At 39.5% G+C, this 23,452-nt stretch overlaps 1 protein-coding gene across 3 annotated transcripts in view; it reads left to right on the plus strand.

The window, feature by feature from the left end:
- The first annotated feature begins 497 nt into the window (after nucleotides 1–497).
- The window catches only part of LOC122997899 (leucine-rich repeat-containing protein 49), a 36,894-nt gene continuing 13,939 nt past the window's right edge, over nucleotides 498–23,452 (plus strand). The window contains exons 1-14 of one of the 3 annotated variants that reach the window (XM_044374374.1): nucleotides 498–579; nucleotides 667–838; nucleotides 1,050–1,115; nucleotides 1,219–1,288; nucleotides 2,260–2,469; nucleotides 2,618–2,720; nucleotides 3,238–3,441; nucleotides 4,461–4,527; nucleotides 8,390–8,533; nucleotides 15,451–15,512; nucleotides 17,678–17,825; nucleotides 20,048–20,131; nucleotides 21,507–21,682; nucleotides 22,538–22,633. In XM_044374374.1, coding sequence (XP_044230309.1) covers nucleotides 752–838; nucleotides 1,050–1,115; nucleotides 1,219–1,288; nucleotides 2,260–2,469; nucleotides 2,618–2,720; nucleotides 3,238–3,441; nucleotides 4,461–4,527; nucleotides 8,390–8,533; nucleotides 15,451–15,512; nucleotides 17,678–17,825; nucleotides 20,048–20,131; nucleotides 21,507–21,682; nucleotides 22,538–22,633 — 1,517 coding nt within the window. In that variant the 5' untranslated portion in view covers nucleotides 498–579; nucleotides 667–751. Of the gene's footprint in view, nucleotides 839–1,049; nucleotides 1,116–1,218; nucleotides 1,289–2,259; nucleotides 2,470–2,617; nucleotides 2,721–3,237; nucleotides 3,442–4,460; nucleotides 4,528–8,389; nucleotides 8,534–15,450; nucleotides 15,513–17,677; nucleotides 17,826–20,047; nucleotides 20,132–21,506; nucleotides 21,683–22,537; nucleotides 22,634–23,452 lie in introns of all 3 variants that reach the window. The other 2 variants (XM_044374284.1, XM_044374459.1) reach the window with 2 other exon arrangements.

The raw sequence follows: 23,452 nt of genomic DNA on the forward strand, positions 1-23,452 counted from the left end.
AAGGAGTTTGACCCCAGTTTAGTGGCTCTCAATGTACAACACCAATGAATAACAACACCACAATCTTCTGAACGATATACAAGAAATGATATATGTAGGTGAAACCGTTTCTGTGACCTGGAGGTCACAGGATACAAATGGTGCAAAGCAGTGAAGAGTGCAAGGAGTGCTGAGATAAATATTAAATGGTAAAGAAATGACGTTACTCTATATACATATAGTAGGTGATTATGTACAGTATACACAGCTTATTCAGATATACAGTAATAAGTGAAATGTATTGTACATTTTATTGTTAATAGGCCTACAGAAAAAATAAACTTTAAAACTACATGTTAACACAGGCCTCTTCTACAAGGCAGCGCAACAATATTGAGTAATAATAACAGATAATTATCTAAAAAAAAAGGTGCAAACTAAACCATAGAAAAACCCAACTTAGCTAAAGAAACAATTATTGAACTAGTTTCCCTACGGAGTGCTTTTCAGTTACACGGGAAGTGAATATGTAACCAGGCAACCCCGCAGTTGCCATGGCAACAGTCCTTGTCTCCGAGCTCCAAGTTTGAAGTGCCTGAGGTAGAGATGAGCATCGGTTTTGGAGCAATTAAGTATAGCTAAACTCTAGGAACTGTAGCAAATCAGTTAGCATCTTTCTTTTAACAGCGGAACTGGAGTTGAGCTCAAGACTGAGGTGTTTTTTCTTTCAACGTCCGAGATCGCTCTCAACTGTTCTGCTAACGTTAGCTAAATGGAGTCGGAGCAAAGTGAGGGCAGGACGATGCATAAAAACAACAACACCAGTGGCGACAATAAATGGGTGTTTCTCACCCCCATGGTAAATACCACTTGTAATAGACTTTAACCATTGCTTCAATATAATGGGCTAACTTAGCTGCAGTACGTTAACTGTTGAAAGGTTCAGTAGGGATAAGTTTACGTTAATGTTAGTTGAAATTTGTAGCTCAGCTAGATGTTAATGTTTGAGCAGGATGTCTGTGTATTATTTATTGCAACACAGTTGACCAATTAGTAAAATATCTCTGCAGGTCAACAGCTGCAAGTTACACCTTACATCTGTCAAATCACTAGCACCAGAGAGAGGCCAGAGGATGGTGAGTCACAACGAGGAACACACTGAAAGACAACCTAGTTAACGCTAATTGCTTACTGTTTCAAATGCGTGCTTCACAGTTCATCATGTTCACCGTTTTGCAGGCGGACTCTCATGATTATGTAAAAGAAACAGATACGAGAATCACCCAAACGATAAATCCTTCTAACCCAAGTAAGCTTGACTTAGTTCACTCACTCACTCACTCACTCACTCACTCACTAGTCACAACTCAATAGTTTTTGGTGCGATTCAGCACAGTGTAAATAGATTAGTTTTTGGGAGCATAGAGGGAATATGAACAAACAAAAAAACACAAATGATCACAGCACATCCATGATAATAACAATAACCGCAGTCACAAATTAAATACAAAGTATTTTTTCTTTAAAGAGTACAAAAGTGTATATACATAGTAAAAAAAGTAATATACACAGCAAGGTGCTTTACATTGGGCAGAACACATTAGTCCCTACCCTGAACAAATTTCAATGCAGGGTCCCAAATCTTATTAAACACACCTCCTCTATCCTCATTATAAAATCTCAGTCTCTCCAGCCATAATGTTCTTGACATTTCTCTCTACCACAAATCATATGTGGGTACAGAGTCCATTTTCCACACTTGCAAGATTAACTTTTTTTTTGCAATTACCACTCCAAACAAAACAGCCATTTTTTCATACTTATTGGCCAAAGATATGGAGCTTGTTGCTCCAAGGATGGCTATGAGAGGAGTTTACTGCATGACCAGAAAGAATGTGTTAAATTACTTATCATAGACTTACATCAGTTACAAAGAGGTGAAACATCAGGAAAAATGCTATGTAGAAATGATAGATTCTGTGTAGCATTTTAAACTGTATAAGACTATGTCTGACATCGACTGAACAATCATGTATACTCTTTAAACATTCGTCCCAGACCTCATCTTTTAGTTCCACATTCAGCTGATCTGCCCACGCCTGGTTATGTCCTGCTGTGTTCAACAGAGCTCTGTTATGTAGGATCTGATGAAAAAGGGAAACCGCGAGTAACAAATTTATTTATTGCCTCCAGGAACTACAGTGTTGTATATTAATGAATGAATAAAGTATGTAAATAATCTTAGGGACTGATTGTTTTACTAAACCACGTCCTCCGTAGAAAACAGAAATCAGAGAAGGCTTGCTCAGATACCCTCAATGCCAGTGCCTGCACATAATCTAGTATCACTGTCAGGTGGTGCTCCAAGTGGTGCTCCAAGTGGTGCAGTTTCACATGCTGCACAAGAAGCTAGATACAAATCCAGGAGACCAACCCACAGTGCAGGGGGCACTTACTACCGTCATTCCTTAAACCTTCCTAAGCCAGCAGGTAAATATAGCAATATCACTTGACTGATGTTTAGATTGTTTTCTTTTTTGCAAATATATAGCATTGATTTTTATGCAATACATGATGACATGTATACACTATAATATATATACATATACTGAGTTCAGTGTGTTAATGTCTATGTCAGGCGGCTCTGGAATATATAAGTACAATGCAGTTCCTGGTTCCCCCCTCACTCTGTTGCCTTGTGACAGTTTTGCATCCAATTTTCAACGAATCGACTTGGACAGGTACCCTTTGTCTCTTATTTACATTCAGATCCTGGACTGTAACTTTAAGAAATGTATCTGTTGTAGTATAGAGCATGTTGGTTTATCTGACTGTCAATGTAAACTGTATGATAGACATGCAATGTGTCATAGCAGTTCTATGTAAGTTTACTTGCAATTTCTTTCATATTCTTGTGTCATCTGCATGTCATTAAGCATAATTGGTTTTATGAACTCTATCTGACCTTTGCAGTATAGTAAGACTTTCATTTAAATGGCAAGTGCTTCAAATTACCACCAGGGAGCAGCAAAGTCCCTTAAAATACCCACCTACTAGTGTTTGCTGACAAAGAACTACTTAACCTGTGCAGAAATAAATCAATCAGTATTTACAGTGAAGTATTAAACCAGTGTTTTGCATCATTAAATTGTATGGCTTGAAGATAAAATAAACTTGTTATGTCATGAAAATCAAGCGTTGAACTTTATAATCCATATTAAGCCCAAATCTTTTTAAATGTTTTTTTTAATTATCCAGGCACTGTCTGGAAGAATGCCCCCAGCTTGGCATTATGGATGAACTGCAACTTCTCAACCTCCAGCACAATCTCATCACAAGGATCCAGCATCTGTCACATTTGCAACAGCTTGTTTTCCTGAACTTATATGACAATCACATCTCTGAAATGACTGGCATTGAAGCTCTAAGCTCTCTCAGGATCCTCATGCTGGGGAAGAACAGGTTAGTAGTCACCACTGAATTCACAAGTAAAACAAACACATGAATGGGTCGGATTTGTCTGAATACCTGTGTTACATGTGGTAGGCAGTACAGCACAGTGCATATTTGTGTTAGAAGTGCATGAGCTGCAGAGTGCTGTTTAGAAATCGAATGGCTTTATTGTTGTTTAATGGTACATACTTTAAAGGAGATCTCTTATTTATTTTTATTTTTTTCAAAGTTTGCAAGGTGGTCAGGCCACATCCTGTAGAATAAATGTTCCTTGGAGGATATTCAAGAATCTTGTTATTTGCATGTAGCATTTTATACATTTTATACACCAACCCGCTGCTACATGGCAGGCTGCAGAGATCAGTGTTTTCAAACAGGTGCCTACTTCAATTTTAAAACTCTTCATCTTGGTGGTAGTTGCTTTTGTTTCAAAAGGTCAACCAGAGGAAGCTTAAAGTTACAAGTTACTGAATGACATCAAGATTTTACAGGAAAACTCGCATTTGTTTCACTCTTTGTTAAACATGACAGATGTGTTTTCAGACCCATTTCCAGGGCCATGTGTGGTTCCTGAAGAGTAGAGAATACCAATGATTTAGGTTTCCATTGGCATTTTCAAGAGACTGCAGCCTTTCATCCTGAAGTGTAATTTGATCTATGTCCATATGGACAGTCCTGAACAATAAGTCACTGTACACTACTGTATGTTCAGTGTCCTCAGGCGGGAATATAACGTTTCAATATGCTTGTCAGCCACTTGTCTGTCCTCTGCTTGGTAACTGTTAAAAAGACAACAAGCTATAAAATGAATATACAGTATTACCCATTTTCCTGTGATACCAAAAAATTCTATTTTGCATTTGATGTGTGTACAAACAACAAAGTAATTATATAGTTGTCTGCAATTGGTACATTTACTAATGGGCAAATATGTTGTTCATTGTTGACATACTTTGTGACAGTCATAATTTACATTTTTTGTCATATTTTTTCATTTCTAATTATCACTTCTTCCTTATTCTTCATAGAATCCATAACATACGCGGCCTTGGAAACCTGTCCAAACTGAATATCCTGGATTTGCATGACAATCAGGTACCACTTGCTTTCAAAAGTCTGTCCTTCATTATCCTCCCGCTTGCAGCATCTGTGTGTTAAGTTGTACTAATTTAGCTGCCCATATTGAAACCAAAGGAAGATCATGATTCAACTGTGAAGTTCAGCAGCAGGAGTGGATTGACTCTTCTACCTCCTCCACAATGTGGATAACTAGTGGTTTGCTCTGCGAGATGCTGCACTCTAAACACTAGAGTCAAACAGACATGACAGCTGGAGGCCGGGCATGAGAATTCATGTACTCATGCTCACTCTATCTCAGTCCACTGGCCTATAAAATGGTGCGTACTCAAAGCAGTCATCATAGCCAAATTATCCACTTCTAACACCCTTTAAATAGTGCAGCTCAATGTTGTTGCTTGAGTGCCCTAAACAGTGTCAGGAACAAATAGATAATGTGGAGAAATTAACCCAGAAATCTGATGGATGTTATGATCCTGATTTTTCTTACCTCAGTTTTTAGGAACCTAACTTCAGCATTTGTTTTAGTTCCCACCACTGTTAGAGAACAAAGGATTAAAAACCATCAAACCCCACAAGCTCTTGTCTAGGGTCCACTCCCACATCCATTTCCTTAGTGATCCTAGCATAATTTATTCAACAGGCACAATAGTTTCTATGTTTTCAGTTTAAGGAATAGGTTCATGTTGTAGCAGATTATGCTGTTCTTCAATTAATTTGAGTCTAAATCTATTATTAGGGGCTGTTTAGTCAGCCTCCACAACAGAGCGTGGCTGACAAATCAAATGACGTAAGATGAGGATTTTAGCAGCTCCTGGAAAGAGAAGATAAAATAGAACGGCGTCCCTTGGTCAAATTAGTGTTTTGCCAGCATGCCGCCTACACCGCTCCTCAGAGAGCTACTCCAGAGCCCTGGAAAGACTCCTTCCCTCTCTGATGTTGGCTGCTCTTTACACAAGCTTGAGTCCAAATTACTATTCTATTACAGCTACAGTGTTATGTTATTTTTGCTGACAGAGGTTGCTTTGTTACACCTCTGTCCATCTGTTGTGTTTTCTTACTAGGTCTCTCAACTTACTTTAAACAATTATGATAATGTAACAAGGAAATGAATTAATTCGTTAAAAAAACCCAGAAAATTTGGTTCTGTCCTTGTTATTTAGCGTTAGCTATTTGTTGGCAGGCAGCTATTGGAGAGCAGATGATAAATCTATTATTCAGACCGGGACAGGTTGTTTCTCAATCACTGACCCTAAAACCTTCTGTTTTGTGTGCTTAAATGACTGTTAACCTTTATTCAACATTTTTCAAACTCACCAGAGACCTGACCACCCAAATGTAATGCAAATTGCTTCACAATGATAAAGATGATGAAGTCCATTAATGAAGCAAGCAAATGAATGGGTGAATTAATTAACCGTGAAACTGCATGGTAATGGTTATTCTACCCAGACAGGTTGTTGTTTACTCACCACAGGCCATAGAACACCAGATGTTTGTCCTCTTTCTTTTTGTCTGTGCATGCTTTAACCACAATCAGTAAATCACTGTCATCATTTCTTCTTTCCTGCCTCTTTACTCCCAACCTATCTTTTTACTCGTTTGTTTCTGTAGCAGGATGTCATTTCATTTCCAGTTAGCTGGAACTATTCAAAAGGAGATATTCTCTTTGGGAGTGTAACATCCAACCCACATTCAGTCTCAGTGACCAAGGTTAAAATGTGACCTGACACTGTTGAATAAGCAGTTAGTTAGTTAGGCGGGGATGTTTTCCACTTGGGCAATTTGACTTGACTGTTCACAGGAGACAGTCAAGAATGCTTTACAGAGTCTATAAAATGAAGAAAAAATATCACCCAGTTAGAGAAGTTGGTAAAGTTCACATCCATGGTAGAAATCGTATCCCGTAATTGGAGATGATGTTTTTGATTAAGTTTGACTGAATCTGTCATGCATGGTAAGCACTCTGGGTTAGGGTTAAGCTGGGACAGGGACTCCCCACAAGGATGCTCTAGGCTTCGCTGTCATTAATGCCACCTTGAACACAAGGTTATCTGTGCTTGTGTCCTCTTCTTTGACAATACAGGCCATTGTATGAATTGTTTAAAATATGATTACTGTATTGTTTACAAGGAACATACCAAGAGCTGATGTTCCTATTACCTCTTCTTGACATGTCCCTCTTAACAATGTCCTACTTGCTTATCTCAAGTGTTCAGTAAAATGAATTCTTACTTGCGAAGCACAGGTCATACATTTACCATAGTAGAACCACCATACCATACTCTGGGTGCCTGACTTGCATCAACGGAAAGCACCTCACTCATGGTGTGTAACACAAGATCCAAAATGTTTAGGATCCATAATCTGTGTTAGTGTGTGTGTTGAGATACTGTGTATGTGTGTTGACAGGTGTCTGATATAGAGACGCCTCTCTTGCTTAGGTCATAGATGCCCAAGTCTGGGTCAGAGATAATGTTAACCTTGTGAGAATATAGTATTGTCTTATTTGGGCAATGGATCTTTTTTTTCTTTTTTTCTTACCTTGATCTATTCAGAGAAGGTTCACTGAGCAGTTTTCCATCCACATTACATTCATGCACTTCATTTTGGATATTTGAACCTTCCTGTCACAAACCTGCACTTATAACCTTTGAGCTATCATTGTCAGTGTGATAGTGTGTCATGATTGTCTGCTGACTGAGGCTATTCACTCCATTGGTGAGACCACACACATCTATTGTAAAGGCCTTTGAATGCAGCATGATGACCTCACTCTCTTATATCCATCAACAGATGAGACTGTTTTTATGTTAGTGTTTGGAGTGGACCTGATGAACTGTGTTTATTGTCATTCTCTTTTAACTTTGCTGCTACCTCTCCATGTACACAGGCTTTCAGTACACTTGTACAGTGACCTCAGACACTTCTTTAGTTATGGCTGGTATCCGTAATGTAAAGGCTTTTTTTTCAGGGAGACCAGTAAGCCTGCTTATTTCTATAGCTAATGGAAATGTACCTGAACTTTTAGTTAAATTTGGCTCACATTTAAATTAAAATTTGTATGATTAGTGCTATACAGTGTAATTAATTGGTTGACTGAAAATGTACTTTTAGATTTTTCCCAGATCTACCTCTTCAGCCTGCTTTAGTTCCAATTGACCTATTTATGCGTTTCATGGGTATTGTATTTGATGGAATCCTTGAACCCCTGCTGCTCTTTTAACCTTTTCTACACATGTACAGTGTGCTCTATAGAGGGAAAACACATCATTGTCAGGGTAATAGCCATTGGGAATTCTCCTGATGTATTTAAAGTGTCACTCTGACATGGGCCCCTAAATATTCTCTCACAGAAAGAGAGAGGGGAGAGGGAAGGGTAAGATTTCACCATTGACTGACCCTCAAATACTTGTTTGTTATCATGATTTTGGAGGTTAAACAGGAGTCACAGCTTGATGTGGCTTACTGCATGTCATCATTTAAGATGCTCACAAGTGGTACAGATTGTTGCTGTGATATACTTCACTCTGAGGTACATTAGAGTAAAGGAAATGTTGTTTCTGTTTTAGAGTCAATTAGCAAAATGTGTAGCCTAAGGCATTGCGAAGAAAATTGAACACACTGCTTTTTTGCTTACGTGCATCCCAAAAAATAGCTGTGTGCAGGATAAAGAATTCTGAGTAGGTGAAGCATTGATGATCTTAAAATACATGGTTTGAATGGCGGAGTGGGCACTGAATGTATACAAGTATGTTATGCTCTGCTAGCCTTTCCTCCCTCTGTATGTCTCTCTATATGCAGAATAGGATTATCTAGACTGCTGTTTTCATTAATTGTATGCTATGCACTATTTTTGTCATACTGTGCTTTCATCCAGATCTGCAGAATAGAAAACATATCTCATCTGAGCGAGCTGCGGGTGCTGAACCTGGCAGGAAACAGCATCTCCAGAGTGGAAAACCTACAGGGCCTGAACTGTTTAACTGAGCTCAACCTACGACACAACTGCATCTCTATAGTGGTGAGAGGCCTCTTTCCCGATTAGTGACAACTTAAACACTGTATTCACTGCATGCTTCAGTCATATAAAGGAAAAGGCAGTAACTGTTCACAGTGAACAAACGCTCGTCAACCTAGACTGAAGTTTCTGAAGCCTTTTCACTCTGTGTGGAATTACCGCTCTTCTGTTTTCATCAATTTCAATGTGCAAGTAGGAGTAAGAAATATTGTTAAAATGTGTTAGAAGATTTGCACCAATTGAAGTGATAGATGCAGGATATAATAACTTTTGTTTTGGCGGTGGCTGTAGCGGGCTTTGACTAGTTTTGTGTACCCTGCGGTCTAACACTGAGCATTGAGGCAGCTGCACTGTGTCTTATTTGTAGACATTCTAATGCATCATACAGATGTATTTCCTCAGGCTTGTAATTATCAAAACCTGGGCACAGATTGTAAACACTGAGCTGCCCTGCAGGGAAGGAATTATACCACGGCCAAACAGCCAATGCTGTGGATGTCCCGGAGTGTGGCCATAATGCCCCTTCTAAAATTAACTACCCACATGGCCAGTTTGGCATGCCCTGTTTTGAACTGGCTGTTGTGCCCTTGAAAGACAGTTGCGTATTTCCTCATTTAAAACTATATGCAACGCAGCAAATAAACAGACTCAACATCTCCCAGTGTCTCCGTCATCACACTGGACATCAACAGTGGCGCAAGATTTCTCCCACTCCTGCAAATATATGTGTAATATAAATGGAAACATTAATAGCTAACCTGCTTGCTAATATTAGCTAACAATTATGTGATAAGCACAAGCAGCTAAACAGTGTAAAGTGTAAGTATTAATACACATTGTGCTTTAAAGTTTACCAAGATATTGCTGCATAGTGTTAGCTAACCATGAACATACATAGAGTTTATAACTTGCTGTGAGCTCTGACGAGTTGCTACTTTTTCAGCGCGATGCAACATTTCAAGTCATTTTTGTGACTTCTCCTATGATCTCAACTCATGCTAATAGTTGCATGGGTGTCGAAACTTATTCAGATTAATTTTGATCACACATTTATAGACTTTATTTTATCATTAATATAATTAATTGTTCACATTTTTAAAAAATGAATCGGACAGCATTTTGTGAAAAAGTCAAACACTCAATGTACAGTTTTGATAAACTCAGTAGTGTTTTTCAATCCTCTGACTCCTAATTGTTGATTGTATATGGTTTTGTGCTCATACAATATAATTATCACTTATTGTTATTGCACTATTGATTTTGGCCTCGATGCCCCCAAAAATTTGTATTTATCAAAGGCCAAAGTGACCTTGTCCTAAAAATGACTTAATTCCAGGCCTGCCCCTGTGATTTGTAATAGCTGAGAACAGACTTCAGCTCAGGTGTTTAATGTCACCTGCACTGATGAAATTGTTACAGCTGCCAATGATAATACAAAGTATGAATATTTTTTGGCATACTGATGAACAAACAATCACACGCCATGCACCTTGATAACTACTCCTCACTAGATAAAGGTGCTAGTAGCATGCCTCATCTTTCATCTTCATGTCATCTCTTTGGACCGTTTTCCTCTGTTATGAGATCACATGTAGCAGTTTTTACCGTGACAAAAATAATAAACAGAAATTGCATCAATAGAATCTTTGTAAGACAGTCTGTGGTGAAATGTATCTTGTTGACGTTACCTAGGGAGACGTAGCTCATTACCCACAACCTCCCACTATCTTTCTGGCTCAGTGCAAGAGAAACTGGATATTCTAAACACGGAAATTCACTCCCCTTGGTTTCTATAGTTTTAATCTGATAAACAGAACAGTGCATGCCAAAACAGGCCCCTTCATTTGTATGCAAATCCCCTAAGCCCTTTCCTGCTTTTTGGGGTAGAAAATACGAATGGAATTCAACATTGTGTTGTATGAAACCCCTTCCCATCACTCACCCTGTCCTCTGCCTGGAAGTTCTGACCAAGAACCACTTCCAGTCCTAATTATCTTATGTGATGTTTTATTTGATACACAGAAGAGGAAAAATGCATCCTCTCAGCAGATTCTCCAGTCTCTGTCATTAGTGGTGTTTGCTGCCAAGTGCTTATAACAGACACAAAGTAAATAACCATCCTCTAGGTGTCGAGGTTTCCCTGTGATTCAAGGCAGATGAAAATTGGAATCTGGAACAGAAAAAAAGGCTGAGTGACTTTAAATATAATTTTAAGACCTGCTTATATATTATATTCTGTAATCTATATCCACAATTCACTGTTGTAACCATAAATCTCTCACATCCATTACATTTTCAAATAAATTATGGTTTTGTTACTTTAATGCTTACAACACAATGGTGATTCATCCAATAGTCATTTCTGAAAACCTGTGCTGTTTACACTTGCTCTCAGGTAGGTCTTTCCATCAGAGAAATCCTGTGGCAGTCAGTAAGTGATGCATTTTACATTTTTGGCAGCAGCAACAGTGGTTTGTTTGAAAGGGTATGAGCAAGGATAAAACAGACAAAGCAGAAAGGCATCACCCAGAGGCAGGCTGGCTTTATGGATTAGCAGGAGTTTTTCCGATAGGCTTGTCTTCATGTGAGACCAGTAATGAGTCAGGCATCACTACAATCGAAAACGTAAAAAAATTAAAATGCTGTTTGGTAGCTCTGCTGTAGATTAATCAGCTCTGTGGCTGTGGTCTATGTATGTGTGTGTGTATGATAGGGTCATAAATTTATCATATGTCCTGAATCCATAATTTTTCCTCTACTAATATTATGTGGGTCTGTTCTACCTTTTTATATACTTTTGAAATGTGTGACTGAGGGGACCTAATAAATAAACATGCTTACTATTATTTACTATATTTAAATTACAACTTGAATTATAAAAGACAGGGTCAATATAACAGCGATAATGAGGATTTTTTGCAGTCTTCCCAGGATGTGAAGTTTGTGAAGTGCAGAAAGCAGAAAAAACACTAACCAGAACCATACGAGAAGTCGTCCTCAGAAACTATTTGGAAAAGGGCAGGCACTTTGAAAAAATACTTTGCAGGTGATTGGATGAACTATCTGTCTATCACCATCTATCACGGGCTATTCCTTCTTGCTGTCATCACACCTAAACCATGCCCGTAGCTGCCAGTAGTTCTTGGATGCTGATTAGACGCGAGCTGTTGGTTCGGCCACAAGCGCATAACTTGAAGCCCGTCAAGATGGATTCTCATGTGATCTCACGAATCCAGCTGCCTCGCAAGGTACGCAAAACACTGTCATCCTATAAAACTGTCCAAACTATTGATTGACAAGTGATTCATGTGAAGTATAGTGCAAACACAACACAGCAATGAACACCTAACACCAGATTGTAGTCTCAAGTTGTGTACTTGTGTACTGCACAGCATCTACAATTAGCGTACAATACCTGAGGCCAGATGTCTGCCAGGCTCACATCTCATGTCCATGTCATTGAAAGAACAGCAACAAAACCCAACAGCTTATAATCTCTGAAAACTCAGCATCCAAATGTAGCTGTGTGTTTCTTTGAGCAGCTTTCAAGCTTTTTTGTGGTATGTGTTGCATGCAACAGAGACAGCGGTGATGAGAGGTAATTCTGAGTTTGTTGAATAATGCCTCTGCCAGAGCTCAAAGAGTGTGAAAAATGAAGACACGCAAGCTTTCAGTGAGAGGAGGGTGGAGCTGGGATAAAGAGGTGAAGGCACGGGCACACACAGACACACAAATAAATATACACCCAGAGGCATACAGGCACACAACTGCACATCAAATCCTGTCAGCCCATTGGCTCTGATCAATCATTTTTTGTTTTTTGTTTTTTGTTTTTTTTGTGGAAAAAGAGACCACATTGGTGGTCGATTGTTATGCAGCACATCAGCTCAGTGATGACATCATTCTGTCTGAGACAGGGCTATATTTAGTTTCAGACAGTGTGCAGTGGCTGCTGCTTCACTATCATCCATGCAAGGACTGGCAGAGACAGAGGCTCTGGGAGTGTGGTGGAGGCTCAGTGTTAGCTAGCACTGGATAGCATGACTTGCAGTTTTTTTAACGAGTCAAACAGAACACAAGAACACAATAACATTACACTGCTAATATAACAGAAAATCCACACCCATTTTTTGCCTCAATGCAAATTATGTAAACTTAGCACAAAAAGTAAGGAAATTTGTGTTTGGCAGATTATTTCTTTGTTGTAACAATGCTTCTTGGCAATAAATCTTAAACCGTTGGAAAGCCTGTTTACTTCCCTTTTAAATGGTGCCACAATTGTAAGGAACATGCATTTGTGGGATGAGCAGCAGAGCTGAGTATGTGGGTTGCGCCCATGAAAAATATGCCAAATCTTCTCTGCCAATGCCAAACAGCATATTCTGCCATTGACTCTTGTTTGGGGTTTGGTGGATTGGATGATTGAAGTTTGAAGAAACAAGACATATTGGCAATTTAACAATTTATTCATTTAACAAACATAAGCCTCCGTAGCGTGTGGAAGAACCATACACAATTCCATGCATTTGTGTCAAAACCAATTGATCTAAGTCCATCCAAAAGAAGAGAGTGTAACTGTTAAGGGCAATACAACAACTCCTTATCCAGAGAACCGCTTATATCATTTACTACCTTGCATGCTGCTGTCAAAGTGCTCTGTACAGTTCTGAAACCAGACTGATGGGGTTTAAAATGCAATGCTCAGATAGAAAGCAATGCAATTGATTATTGATGAGCTTTTCTAAGTTTTTAGCTAAACAGGATAGTTTGGAGATTGACTGGTAGTTACCACCTTTTTACAGAAGCAATACATGCGCTGCTTTCCACATTTAAGGAATATTCCTGGATTAGGGATGTTGGTTTTGGTTAATTTTGCTTTTGACAAACCGACACCTGTTAACCGATAACTAACTGTTTAATTTTTAAGAAAAGTTGTATGCAATGTTAGCTTTCGAGGTCAGAGTTAGCCTGTCTGCCCTGGTTAGCTTGACTTTTAGCTCATCCTTCTTCTCCTCAAAGTGTTTTCATTCATTTAGTCACAGTAGCTCTAGATGGCATAACATACTCGGGCTCGAGGTACGATGAATAATAATATAAATATATGGTGACCCTGATTATAAGACGACCCCCCGCCCCCTTTTCCGATAGCTCTTTTTATGAAGAATAATGTTACTTTTTGAATATAACGTCTCTGAGATTTCAGGTGTGAACCAAGTATTTTATGTATTTTTTACCCTGTACTTCATAAAGGTAGCATGTTTATTTGCTAAGGAGTTAAAAACATCTGTGAAATGGCTTAGGGCTAATTCAGGATCAGGTTTAGGTCCTGATTACCACCATATTATTGTTAGGATTTAGAGAGACATTTAATGCTAGAAATTCAAATTCTTTTGGTAGAGAGACAGCGCAACATAGAGACAGCAAAATAGTTCCTCACAAAAATAACAACCCCTCCCCCCCTTGTGGTTTGGTCCACCCTATATTTATTGTAACCGTCATGTGCAATGACATCATCCTTAATTTTGTCAGACAACCAAGTTCATGTTAGAATTAATTATATCTGGATTGGTTTGTTGGCCCCAGATTCTAATGGAGTCCAGTTTTGGTACCAAGCCTCTGACATTCATGTGGATTAATCCAAGGCCTCTGCAGTATAGGAAGTAAAGAGGAGTATCAACTAAAACTTGACTAGTAGTCTCATTTCTCAAGCCAGGCCCTTGGTCATAAAATGAGTTACAGGGAATTAGCTTTAGATTGTCAATACTTACACCATTTTGACCATGCTGACCATGCCATCTGCGAGTGGTAATACCAACACTGGGGATAAAATTAGCCTAGTAAATCTAGTAGGAAAGTTGGCCTATTTTGTTAATCAAGCAGATAAAGTCCAGACAAAGGCTCTCTAGCATTGCTCCTGATGTCACATTCTGTACTGTAGTCAGCACTTTGGCCACTGAAATGAATGAAACAAGACTGAGTTACTGTGTACTACATTTATATGATTGTGTGGATTTTCTAAAAGATGAGACTTTGTGCTGCAGTGGTGTACTGTTCTCCACAGACAAGCTAGCATAGCCTAAAGTCTAGGCTAATATGCCATTTGAATAGAGACTGGCAACAGTGCTGGAGGAGGCTGTGAGGCGGTGGCTGCAATATGGGCGGACGCTGACGCAGCTCATTCAGACTGCTGCTGGGAGTGTCCTCTCTCCTTCGCTTGCAGCATGTGCAACACTGCCCATCCACACACACACACACACACACACACACACACAGACGTTGACACTATTCATTTCCCCCCCTCACTGCCATCTGATTAGCTGAAGTCGTTGTGGTTGTGACATTGCCTACATCCCTGTTTGTCCTCTCCGACTTGCCAGCCGGCCAGCTGCTGCTCTTCACCCCACCCCCTCACTAAATTCTGCATTGATTTTGATGATGAATACACAACCCCCCATCCCAGTCAGTTTCCATTGAATTTATTCCAGCCATTGTTCTAGCATGATGAGGCACAGTAACTAGCTGCTCGGTGTGTGTGTGCGCCTGGATGTATATGTGTTCCAGTGAGCAATCTGAGTTAGCCTCCTGCAGCAGGGGATCTCTGCATTAGCGCAGCACACGCTCTGCTCTCCCTCCCCTCCCCCATCCCTCCTCATGCTCTCTCTCTCTCACACTCTCTCTCTCCTGCCCCTCCTCTCCATGTGCAGACAAGGCAGCGTGCTGTATGTGTGTGTGTGCATGCGCAGGATGGATGGGGATGCTGTGTGCTGGAGCTGAGAGCTGCAAGGTGACTGAGGGAATGGAGAGGCATAAAGAGCTCTGACGACAGTGACGATGCAGTGCCCTCTCCCTGAGCACCTTCTCCTCTTCACATCCCTCCATCTCTCTCTCTTCCCTCTCCCTCTTTCTCTTTCTTTTTCTAGACTGAGGTGGACCGCCTGCCCTGCTTGCAGCGCCTCTTTCTCAGCTGCAACAACATCACCAGGTAAGAGCTCGTACTGCTTAACTCCCTCCTTCCCGCAGGGCAGGGACAGGGATAGTGGCTGGACAGTGCCATGTCCCCTCCCTTGGCTCTTGGCAGGGCCTGGCCAACAAGCTTCAGGCAGAGCACACTCAACACACATCCATGCGCACACACACACACACACACGCACACACACACACACCCACCGGGCACTTTCTGTAGCCTAGAAAATAACAACCTGGATGTGTTCTTTACAGTTAGTAATTAGCATACTGTTACCTAAGAAATGGGTGTGACAATATTTGAAAGTTATTCAGACAACAGAGAAGAAGGGTGAGAGAAGGTATCTCACTTCCATGGAAAATTAATGACAGATTTGAAGATTGAGTGAATTCATGAGCAGCTTTGCTAGGTAAGGGTGTGTAGGATGAATGAGAGGTGTGTTTTGTTACTTAGTGCAAATGTCAACCTACTTTACACACTTTTTCCATTATGTGTAGTCTGTTTTTTTTGTTTTGTTTTTTTTTGCTTCTCCCTTGTCTGACCCAAGTATTTAATCAAGATGTCCTAGAGTTAACTTGTTAAAGCAGCATAGCCTTCTTTCTTTGCCTGGAGGAGGGGCCAGCATGTGGGATTCAGGGTGGGACAGTGTTCATCAGCCTCCTTGACGGTATTGTAGTCACCTTGTACTGTGATAGATCTGACCTGACATTTCAAGACAGCACTACTGTTCAAGTGTCTATATGATTCACTACCTGACACACTTGTCACAGAGAGAATCATGACAGAGAAATAGGCAAATAATCTGTTTGTATTCTTAAAACCACTCTTTTGAATGTATGCTCATAATGGCAGTGTGAAACCTGGTGTATGTACCTTTTCGGAGATGTACAATGCTGATAGGAGAACAGCTGTAGTCTGTTGCTAGGTAGAGGGGCAGAACACACTCATCTACTTGAGGCAGCCAGTTTGTCCAGTAGAGGATGTTACAGCAAAAATTATTTTCTTTTTTTATTTTAGATTTTTTTCTGCCTGAAATACATTATTAACCTCATGCAGCAGGATATATGTGCAGTAGGATATTATTAGACCTTTAATAGCACCCAGGAACCTCACATGTAGACTTTTCACCACTGTAACTACTTCTTAGAGGTTTCATCCCAACAATCTTCAAGAGGACACTAGTCACTGTTATTATGAATGCAATAATTATGCACAATATATGAGATTTAGTCAAGCACCATAGAGATCTCTTACATAGTCTCTCATAATCACTGTGAAGAACACCCTCTTCATTATTACTACAATATAATGGTCTCTATTATAAGTTATTGTATGTAATGACACAAAGTAGTGTACATATATGGGAATTAATAACATACAAATAGCCTAGGTTACTGGTTACTGCATGTATTAGACTGATATTAGTCTTAGATTGCCAGACCTACAACAAACTACATTCCAGTATAGAAGCGTGAGTCATTCTGAGATAATAGAAATAAATACTCTCACGTGTTTTCATTTTTAAATTTCCTGACTACTCAATCCACATGCAGAATTATCTTTTTTCTTGTGAGATGTCTCTCAATTAGCTCTGCAATGCTAATATTTGTTCCCTAATGGGTGGATTTGCTTTAATACTTGATTAGAGGTTATTATCTGACCCTCTTTTGCAGCCAAAGAAACCCCTGGCTATGATCATTCACAGTGTAGGGTAGTAGGTTCATAAGTAGTTCCAGGCAAATGATTCATCTAAGTTATTATCCCAAATTAGCATTGATAGAATCTCAACTACCTTGTAGAGCATGACTGTGCTTTTTCATGTCTCCTTTTGCTACAGGGTGATCTCAACAGTGTAGCAGATTTTTCTCTTTTCATTGCCCCCTGAGTAATCTCAGGCTGCCAGTGTGCCTGTGAAACTGTCAGTTTTTTGTGTCTTGTTTTAGTTTGGCTCCATTCTGTCAACACAAGCCAAAATTAAAGGTTTCAGAATTAAGAGATGGTTGTCTTCTTTGAATTACCTGCTGGGTGACTCAGGCTTCCTAGTACTTTGCTGGGCCGTCATGCCTCTGTATTATTGTGAAGCATTCAGTGCACCTGGTCTCTGTATTAAAAACCCTTGTGAATGTGTGTGTGTGTTGCTTTAACTCTCGATCTCATTCAAAATGTTCTTTCTTTGTGTCTAGTTTTAATCAGCTAGCCTGCCTCGGAGAGTCGTGCTCCCTTTCTGAGCTCACCCTGGATGGGAATCCTGTAGCCCTGGAGACATGGTACAAGCAGGCCGTCCTGCGCTGTGTGCTTCATCTGAGACAGCTGGACATGAAGCGCATCACAGTAAGGCTGAACTGTTTAATTGTGTCTGCATATGTTTACTAGAGGAAAACTGCCCATTGGCCAAATTCTGCTAATAATAGCCTTTGCTGCTAATATTTTTTATAATTTAGTTTATTGTCCTTTCGGATGTTTTTCTATCAAACATAAGGAAGATGGATGCAGAAATAAAATAAAATCACTTGTGGATACATTTAATCCCTCCTGTCTATAATGCACTTTGTATTTACAAAAGCCTGCGTTACCATGGCATATGTTGATCAGTCATTTAGTGAATGACTTAAACCTTTATGTCACTGTCAATATGTTGGTTAAGGTACAGTACATGTTGATTCTTGAGTGTGACTGTCTTAACATACATGCACACTTTATTTTGATTTCAAAACAAACCTTAGAAGAGTTTACATAGTCAGTGTTGCATTCACTGTCAGTGGGGCATCTCCAAGCTCCTGTACATCTTGATGATTCAATAGTGATTAGTCTCTGTTCTCTGGAACCAATGCTTGCAGCATTCATCATGTTCTTGGTCATGTATTAGAGGCAAAAATGTATCCTTGATTAAACAGGGATAAAGAGATAAGCATTTACAACGCATATAATGTATAGCCAATCTAACAAAACAATGATTATGCTTAAGTGTAATCATGAGGACATTTTATTTATATAGTTTGCCAGAAAGTGCTACAGTGAAATGTCAGCATTTCTTTTAGAGGCTTTCAAGCAGGGAGCACCCAGGTCTGAGCTTGTACTTTAAAGGAATCTCTAAGTACCACACACCTTGCCCTTAGAACATACTGCTGATATGCTGAAAAAAAACGTGGTAACTCCAATTTCAACTATTTTCATGTTTTTACTTGAATGTTAAAGCACATATACTGTAGTCCTTAACAGGTTTTGCCAGTTTCATATCCTCTTGGCCCATTAAACTCTTTCAACAAACTACTGTCTTGTAGCTGTCAATTCTGACAATAGGGCTGTTTTTTTTTATTTTTCTGAAAGTTTACTTTTGAGAGATGCAATGTTCTGATTTGACAACAGAAATGTCAGCTTAGTGCTGGTTTTTCCATCTTTTCAAACTGTGATATAATATTGCTGGGGGGAAGATTCCTAGTAGCCACTGAAGATCTCGATTTTTCTCTTCAGTTTAGAAAAACTTGCTCCCAGTGCTCTATGCTGTCAATAGAAATGACATCAGATTATTTGAAATAAAATCGATGCCTGACTGCTAGAAGATTATCCATTATTTATGAATGAAATGTGAGTCAATACTGCAAATGAGGAGATATAGTACTACTGTTCTGCTTTGAGGTATGTTAATAAATGCTTCTCTGTCTCCTGTGGGGATATTTGTGCTAGCACTGTTTGGATTATTTCAAAAGCTAAATGAAGGATGTTAAAACAACACATAGACTGGAGCTGTCCCTAACTAAAGAAATTATCAGTGATTTTATAGTCATTATGTTTTTTGGCTAATAAAGTATATAATACTTCTCTGTCTGTATTATTTATGTGCAAATACATAATACATATGGCAAATAGCTTCTTTATTGAAGAAGACTGTTATGTTTGTGAATATTGTCACTGATAGAAGACTTGTATTTATAATTTAGTATCACATATTACTGTATTAAACTGGAAATACTGCAGTTGATTGAAACCATAACAACCAAATAATCAACCTCATAGACCTTGTGGAGAGTGCTCAAACAAAGACAGTATTGTTAGTCAAAAATAACACCCTCTGTAACCAATAAGATATTGATAAATTTCACAGAATAGCATAAGCACCATTAGAAACTGTTCTCCTTAAAAAATATTTTAAAGTAGTGACACACCGGCCTAGTATCTTAATTGCTACTCACTAGCTGACATCAGTCCTTAATTGTTGTGCTTTTTGTTTTGTTTGTTTTTTTGCCTCTGTTGACCAACAGCTGAATATCCCCCAGCTCTCAGCTGGCACACTCAGATTGTGCTGGCAGCATTGCATTCTGGGAATTTTGGCTGTCCCCAACAGCTGGGCTCAGTTGATCCGAGACTGAAAATCAGACAGATAATCCTGTGATGCAGCCGGCTGGTGTGAGAATCTCTCCCAGCCTCCACAGTGGTCCAGTTCTTGTGTACAGAACAGTCTCACTGACGACGTCTTTTGTGGTTCCCCGCTCTCTTGAATAATTTAGAACTCATGAATGGAGCAACAGTCTGATTGCACTAGCTATCTTTTTCAGGACGAGGATCGGCGCATGGCTGGTGTGCAGGCTCGAAAAGAGGAGGAGAAGAAGAGGGAGAGTCACAAGCAGACCATTCATAAGGTACCACTCTGATCTGATTTGCTCTTGTTGTCTTTGTCTGCCTGCATTTAGACTATAAATATGTAGCAAACACACAATGACGGCCTACGTAGCAGACAGTAGATTAACAAGTGTCCTGTGAAGCCACTGGTGCCCTTTTTCATAAATTTAGTGTTGTATGATAAGTTATTCTTGGTAGGAAGAAAATTATTAGTTGCAAAGGTGTAATGTTGGATGGAGGTTTGAAAACTGCATACTGTATGTACTGGATAGTATAGCTTTCTAAAACCATCACATATTAATGATGAAATGTGATTAACAGTGTTTTACCCATCAGCTGAATATTATATCTAGTTTAAATCAAAAGCATAGCACAGCAGTAGACCATGAATTACGAGTATGCAGGTTTAAGTAAGGATTAAGTGTATATTTGGACATAACCAACCTCTTTGGCATCTTAATGGTACATTTTATTATGATTTATATGTTTTCTTTCCTTTTTGCGCAGCTCACCCATTAAAACATAAGTTATTAGAAAGCACTTTTTATTTGTCTTCTGACTTATTGTTGAGGCTGTGTCTTAGAGGGCCACTAAATACACTTTTTGGACAAGTGCCTTTTGGAAACATTTTTAATTTATGGGGGAGGGATACACTGCCCCCAGTGGTTCTATATCTATAAATGGGTCGGTAAATTATACTTTATTTCTTTAAATGGTCTAAGATGTTCTCTCCCACACAGGCAATTAATCTGTTTCGCAGTAAATGTGTTTGTGTGGATGTGCTCCTGCTGTCTCTGAGCTGCAGTGGTGTCTTTTGCTGAGAGATGGTCTCTGTACAGAACTCATTGTCTCTTAGTAACCCAACTCCTGCTAATCCCTGGTGTTGAGAAAATGTTATATTGAATGCCTCAGCCAAGGGTTCACAAGGGCATAGGATTCACTATGAATTGATACTGACTCACTCCTTCGTTGAGGAGTGGCACATTCCATAACTAAGCATATCAAAACTACAGCTTGACAATTGAAAGACAGCAGAAGAGCAGAACTCTTCTCTCTTGCAGGGTTGGGATGTCACTTTTACTGTTGTAAGAGCCCAGAGTTAAATCTGAGGTACCAGAAGTAAATATATTGGACCAACAAATTCATATACAATTTTAGATCTAGCTTAAGTCAGGTGGGGCATCTGGCAGTAATGCCAGTCAGTGGTTTTCAAATGCTATTCAACCTCATATCTTAGCAAGGCAGAGGGTATCAGTTTGCCTCTGACGAGGTCAAGATAGACAGAGAGGTCCCACTAGCTTATATGCCCCCTGTATTTTGCTCAGGAGAATTGTCACTTGAAACCTTTTCTGTCCTCTGTTTGTTTGTGTGTGTGTGTGTCTTGTGTTCATCAAGGAAAAGCGGCGTCAGGCAATCCGTAATGCAGCACAGCAGTGGGAGGGCGTCAGGGCCTGCTTGGAGCTGCCACCAACAAATGGCGCTAAAGAAGAAGTTAGTCCAGAGAACAGCCCTGCCCACACCCCCGCCCAGACCAATGGCCTTGCACAGGAGCCTTCTCCAGATGAGCCAAGGTACACACCACATTAGCCAACGATGAAGTCACAATTTTTAGTTAATTTGTCATTGGCTGGTATGATATCAGCCTCATTTGGGATTCGGATTCCTGTTTGGTCCAAAGAGAATCTTGGGTCTACATCTGCTTTACACATTGTACGAATACAGTAAATCAATAGGACTAACATCATGACTTTGTGTGATGTAGCTTAGATAGGAATCTGAGAACATGAGGGATTACTCTATCTTACGCCGGGTTCGGGTTACAGGGGGTTTGATTTGGTATGCTCTCAACTGTTGAAGAGTAGTTTTTTAAATCAAATTGTAACCCTTCAGAGCTGTTGACAGATTCATTTTAGGCACCCTGGTAATTCCATATTTGCTAAAATATTGACAATTATGTCAGTGCTTTGTGAATGGATGCGCAGTAGCCAATGAAGCCAAGGATATAACATTTAAGTTGACAACCATGATGAGTCAGATGAGATGGAGAAAAGTGTCTTTCAATGTACACTCACCAAACACTTTATCAGGAATAACTGTGCAATCTAATGCAATCCAATACAACAGCTCTGCCATAAATTCTACTTTTACAAAACTTAAACATTTTCAGTTTTTATTGACATTGTCAGAAAGGTGATAATCTACTTTGTTTATTAGTGACGTTGTAGTGGGTGGTGCTAGTGTACTGGAGTGCTTTATAAAAAGTTTTCTTAATGTTTTGTCCACACACCTTCCCATTTACTTGAATGAGAAAGTGTGTCCAAACTTTTGTACATGAGTTAGAATGATTACTAGTGGTTTTGTTTGTTCCTCATCTGAGAGAGTTGTGAAATGACAGGTTTTCTCTGTTGTTTTATGTTTTTTATTAGACGGGTAAGCCCAGGATCTGGACCGGAACGACCATCAGGGGGAACAGAGAGCAGACTCCGCACCAACAGCCGTCCAAACAGCCCACGAGATCCCAAGTAAGACCAAAATACAGCTCTGACCCTCCCAATACAAATCTGCTGTGGGGTCCAAGTTGTGTGTCCAAAGTTGTCATCAGCATGCACTTAAATGCCAAAAAATATCTTGTGTTGATGAATTTGCAATGTTGTCTATATTGACCAGTAACTTTATGAGAGAAAATCAGATTTGATTGCTTTGCTGATAATAATTTAGAGACTTAGCTTAAGCATCTCTTCATCAGTTAATCAGAATTTTGCTTTTTTAAATGTTGCATGAAGTAACATTTAAAAAGGGTATACAAACAGACAAAAATGCCAACCAGCCACTGAAAACATTTCTGAAGTTTGAAGTGCAACAAGTTATTGTTACAGTGCATTATGTGAAAAAATCCACTTTTTTCATTGACAGATGAGGCATGCAAGTTGGTCCTCTATCATTCTGACACCTTTCTCAAGAAACAATCATTTCTCTCTGTTAGATCAGAAGCCAGCAGCTTTTCACTGCACCAGATAGACATTTGAAAGATCTTTCACACATGTTGAAATAGTGCCCGACACTGCAATCACACAGGGCTGCTGCTGAATTTTCCAGTGTCATTTTTTGAGTGTTGTGGTCATTAGTCCCTAACTACATCATACAGTGCATTCACAGTGTATACGGTTTCACCCCCACCTGCTCGAAAAAACATTCATAGAGGCTGTTGGTTGGCTGCTCCTGCCTACCTGACTTCCTAGTCGTTCAATTTTGTTATTTTGTTGTTTAAGCTGCACTACCCTATTTCTTTATTTATTGGGGGCAGAGTGGCCTAGATTGAACACATAAAGAGATCATCCAGG

This window comes from Thunnus albacares, chromosome 1 (assembly GCF_914725855.1).
Source record: "Thunnus albacares chromosome 1, fThuAlb1.1, whole genome shotgun sequence".
Classification (NCBI taxonomy): Eukaryota; Metazoa; Chordata; class Actinopteri; order Scombriformes; family Scombridae; genus Thunnus; species Thunnus albacares.